Source organism: Austrofundulus limnaeus, unplaced genomic scaffold, assembly GCF_001266775.1.
Source record: "Austrofundulus limnaeus strain Quisiro unplaced genomic scaffold, Austrofundulus_limnaeus-1.0 Scaffold23, whole genome shotgun sequence".
In the NCBI taxonomy this organism is placed as follows: domain Eukaryota; kingdom Metazoa; phylum Chordata; class Actinopteri; order Cyprinodontiformes; family Rivulidae; genus Austrofundulus; species Austrofundulus limnaeus.
Window position 1 is genome coordinate 2,994,983 of NW_013952425.1, and position 4,999 is coordinate 2,999,981.

Sequence of the window (4,999 nt, forward strand, 5' to 3'; positions counted from 1 at the left end):
ACATCTGGTGAAAATTTCATGTCATTAGCACCTCTRGTAATATATTTACTGAGAAAAATGGTGACGTGTTCAATACTTATTTTACCCGCTGTATATAAACTGCAGACCCGTTGAATGGTCACTCATCCACCATCAAACTGTATTCTGTGCTGCAGTTGAGTTTTTCTGAAACAAATTGGTTTAAAACAATTGTTTATTTYGATAATTTGATATTTTATATCACTGTCAACCTCACATAATTGTGGAGACATATCCTGCTTCAGTAAAGGCATGTTTCAAAATAAAAGTCTGCGTTAATTCAGTTCATACAAAACAAACCTTTTGCATGAGAACGCAAAGGTTTTGCGAGGGAAAACAAAAGAAAATACACCCCCACCCCCATGCCCCCTTGTGGGCTCCATAGTGTGTTATAAAAACACAAAGATTTTCCGACCAACCATGCTAACAATGCTAGCATTGCTAACAACTTATCTTTGAAAAAAACAATAAAAGGCCCTCAAAATGTTAACACACATTAACTGTCTGACAGAAGATTTTATAGAACAGTCATCTATTAATAAGCATTTTTTATAGTAGATTGATCTGTTGCTGGTGTTTGATCGTGCATTTTTTCACCCTAATACCAAGTTACTCACTGACATTAAGGAAGTGGTTTGTGTCTCAGATTAAACTGCTAACAAGTAGGTTTTACAGTTGGGTTGCTCTTAATGCAGCCGTGTTGTTTTAAAACCAGGCAAATTCAGCTGAAACACTGACGCAAACGTAGTCTTTTTACATTTGTGTATATTATACACTGTATATGTAATCAAATATTATTTTRTCCCTCTTTCTGTCCAGGGTCCTCCTGGTCCACCTGGACCAATGGGACCACAGGGAATAAAGGTAACAGATGTTTTAAAGTAAAATAATAAGATGTTGCTGAATCAGCATATTAACTGAGTTGTAGTTTTTGTTGTTGTTTTTTTGAGTATTTTTGAGTAAATGTTCTCTTTATGTTGTCTTAGGGGGATCGTGGTTTGCCCGGTCTTCCTGGACTTGATGGTGAAAGAGTGAGTTGACCATTTGTTCATGAAATGAAATCCATGTTTGTTACTGTAATAAAAACAAAGTTTCACTGTATTATGAGTTAAAACAAGTCATTTTTATTTATTTTTCTCTRTCAGGGCTATAAAGGTTCGAAGGGAGACATGGGGATGCCTGGGGCCTCCGGAGAGAAAGGAACCACTGGATTACCTGGTTTACCTGTAAGGATCAACTTCTGAAACTTTGTTCTTCTGAAACAGTCAGATTTTCTCATAAGGTTTTTATTATTATTATTATTATTATTATTATTATTCACAGGGTGTCAATGGGGCAAAAGGAGATAAAGGAGATGCAGGAATGCCTGGTCCACAAGGTCCATCTGTAAGCAACGTTAGCTGGAGGGTCTGAGACAAATCTAGTCCACTAGCTGATTAAACTCTGTCTCTTTGCTGTATATAAATGTTGTCCAAAGCAAACTTCACTGCTAAGAACTGTGKGTGTAAAAATACCATCAAAATGTTTTATATATGAAAACTAATACATGTGCTTTTCAGATTGTYGGACCTCCTGGGCCACCAGGACCTCATGGGCCCCCAGGACCTATGGTGAGCTTCTTAGCCTTTTATAGATATCTGTGAACTCTCTGTATAAACATCCAAACAGGGTACAATATGACCTAATATGTCACTTTTAATTGATTTTTAGGGACCTCATGGATTTCCTGGTGCAAAGGTGAGTAGAAGGGTTGATAAACATGGGGTTCAAAGTGTAAAATAAAAACATTTTATTGATATTTAGCTCACTGTTCTTACATTTTGTTAATTTTTATTAAATGTTTAATGTATATGTTAAATCCTGAACCCAAATGTGCAAATATAAATGTAAAAGTTAAATGTAACTGTTGTGGTTAAATGTTGAAGTTTACATACATGAGTGTTTCAGAATGGAATGCAGTCTTTGCTATTGGTGTGCAGCTTTTGTTATGATGTCATCATCCTGCGACAGAAGCAACAGCTAACACTGCTAATGTTGCTAACGCTGCTGAAGATGGTATTTGAAATTAAAATTCAAAACGTGTTCATTAAAAACAATATTGATCGTACTTGCGTTAGTAGCATTAGCAGCATTAGTAGCATTAGCAGCGTTAGTAGCATTAGCAGCATTAGGAGCATTAGCAGCATTAGCAGCATTAGGAGCGTTAGCAGCATTAGCAGCATTAGGAGCGTTAGCAGCATTAGCAGCATTAGCGCTTGCTTTTGTTTCACAATGATGACGTTACAATAAAAGCCGAGCACCAATGGCAAAGTCTGCGTTCCATTCTGAAATACTTAAATGTGAACTTTAACATTTAGATTTTCACATTTATACAAAATATTTAACATTTAATTGTAACTTTTATTAAAAATTATCAAAATACAAGCAAAGTGAGCTTAATAATAAAATGTTAGTTGAATTTTTTGAAATTCAGAAAGTGAGCTAAACAATTAAAATACACTAGTAATGTTTTTGRCSATTTATTTTACACTTGGCACCMCATAGATACATAAAACGACTCTTCCTCTGTTACTTCTTTTTGTATTTTTTTTTTCCAGGGAGAACCAGGTCTGCATGGTCTGAAGGGAATGAGAGGAGAACCAGGACACAAAGGAGATCGTGGACCGTTGGGCCTCCCTGTAAGCAGCACAGTGAACCACAGAGCATCTTTTATAGAATCTCATGAATGTCTTTTTCAACCTTGTCAGGTGTTTTAGTTTGTGCGTTAGTGTCAACATGTAAACCTGTGTTTATGTGTGCATTCACATGCGTGTGCCCTCTCCATTTTTTCTGTCCTTGTTTTCATTCGCCCGGACTTGACTTACTTTGCCGCCTGTAACACACGATGTAATTTAGCTGTTGTGAACCCTGCCATCAACCTGTCCTAATAACAATGTTCATCTGGTACTAATCCCGCCTTGTTCATGTCACTCATACCTCCATAACCACACAGGGAGCCTCCGGCTTGGACGGCAAGCCCGGAATTAGGGTGAGTGTCATGTGATCAAGAGGCTTCACCACCCAACGTCTGTCTTCCTCACCATACAGTCCCTCTTTTTACCGCCCCTTTTTTTTTGTTATGTCACCGTATTTTTTGCCACAGAAAGCCAATAATGTTAGCCTTTATTGTACTTGACTTGTTCTCAGTCTTACGAACTGAACAAAGAGAGTTTAGTTTGCTGGATAGTGACCATACAGGAAACATTTCAAGGCCTTCGTTTTGTCTCGCTTTGCATTAACTGAGCATTAACACACACTCATACATTAACAGTCAGCAGTGTTTTAAATGTTGCACGTCTACCAGCTGCGTGTGCCACCTGTAGCTCAGACACAACAGAAGCTTTGTTTGCTTSGGACGTGATTAAGACCTGATATTTAGTCTTGAGATGTCCGTTTATCGTAACGACGGTACTCTCTGCAGGGCATGGACGGGCCGCCGGGTCCAGCTGGTCCAGCTGGACCAAAGGGTGACATAGTAAGACTTCTTATTATGCAACTTATTTATAGCTGTAATTGTGGGCATGTTTTTGCACTTTTAATTTTTTGTCATTTTTAGGGGGAAAAAGGAGGACCGGGTGAACCAGGACCGCGAGGTCCTTATGGATTACCGGTAGGTCTGACAAGAACTAGAGAGAGATGGAAGTCAGGTTACTATTGGTATTAAAATACTGTCTTTGAGTAAACACTTAMTGTTAATTTGTAGGTTTAATAAAGTTTTATTGCATTACAATATAAATAAAGTGTCCACTCAGTGGTGGGCACAGTTAACCAAAATGTTAGCTTCGCTAGCCGCTAATCTGTTAAACAAGAATCTTAGCTCCGCTAACATTAAACCGCTAAACGGAGAAAGAATTAGTGGAAGCAAACGCTAACCGCTAAAACGACTGTGGCTGTGTCCAAATTCAGGGACTGCGTCCTTCGAAGGACCTGGTCTATGTCGACCAGGTCCTTTGTCGACCACTAAGACTAGAGGACAGTGGCTCTGATTTTGGACGGGCTAGCCTTCAGCTTTAATCCCGCCCTTCATATTATTCTAACAAGAATAATATGAAAATCATGTCTTTGCAAAAGACAAAAGCCTAAAGTCACAACCGCTTCAAACTTTCAATTTTTGTTCCACCAGATTCTTTCTCTTAAACTTTGCTCCTTTCTCTCGCTAAAGTCGCGATTACAGTTTAAGGGAGTCTCCAGGTAAATCCGCAATGCATCTTGGGATAGGGTGGACCGAGAAGTAACCATCAGACCTGTCCCCCAAATTGGGGGAAAATGAGAATGCATTGGTAAGCCACAATTTGAGTCTTTGAATTTGGATAGCCTTCGGCGCAGCGCTGTGACATTAACAGCYGACAAATTCAGCCTTTAAAGGAAGCAGCTCCTGAATTTGGCCTCAAACAAAGACTGGAGGGACTGACTTGTTAGTTTTCCATTGGTTTAGTTTGAAGGTGGGTGGGATCGTCTGAGGCAAACTGACCAATCCAAACTGTCTGCTCTGTATAACTTGTGATACATCCAATTAAACCCTTTCAGAATAAAAGCATTTCTTTGACTGATTTTGTATATTTATAAATACCGTTAGAAGTTAGTCAAATAGCAAATGAATGCTCTATCATATTTTATACGTAGTCCGATTTTTGTTTTAGTTATTTAAATATTGTTAAATGTTATTTTATTTGTTTTAAATGCTCTTAGTTTGAAGTTTAAAGATGCTACATGCTATGTGATGCCTGACACGGCCTTCACTGCTCCTGAGGGGGGTTAGATTGTATTTTATTCAGGATTAATTCATCGTTAGTGGACTTAAAATTACCAGAATCTAATTTAACAGAAGCTAATCAGTTCAATTAAGGCATTAAGTCGGGCTCGTTTCCGGTGAGAGTTGGACTCCGCCAAGGCTGCCCTTTGTCACCGATTCTGTTCATTACTTTCATGGACAGAATTTCTA

General features: G+C 38.5%; 1 protein-coding gene across 1 annotated transcript in view; it reads left to right on the forward strand.

The window, feature by feature from the left end:
* col25a1 (collagen type XXV alpha 1 chain) overlaps positions 1–3,667 on the forward strand; it is a gene marked incomplete at its 3' end in the record, with an annotated part of 104,429 nt that extends 100,762 nt beyond the window's left edge. Inside the window, 10 exon segments of the mRNA XM_014004395.1 lie at positions 838–882; positions 1,005–1,049; positions 1,164–1,244; positions 1,342–1,404; positions 1,578–1,628; positions 1,729–1,755; positions 2,616–2,696; positions 3,011–3,046; positions 3,479–3,532; positions 3,614–3,667. Coding sequence (XP_013859849.1) covers positions 838–882; positions 1,005–1,049; positions 1,164–1,244; positions 1,342–1,404; positions 1,578–1,628; positions 1,729–1,755; positions 2,616–2,696; positions 3,011–3,046; positions 3,479–3,532; positions 3,614–3,667 — 537 coding nt within the window.
* Positions 3,668–4,999: the final 1,332 nt, after the last annotated feature.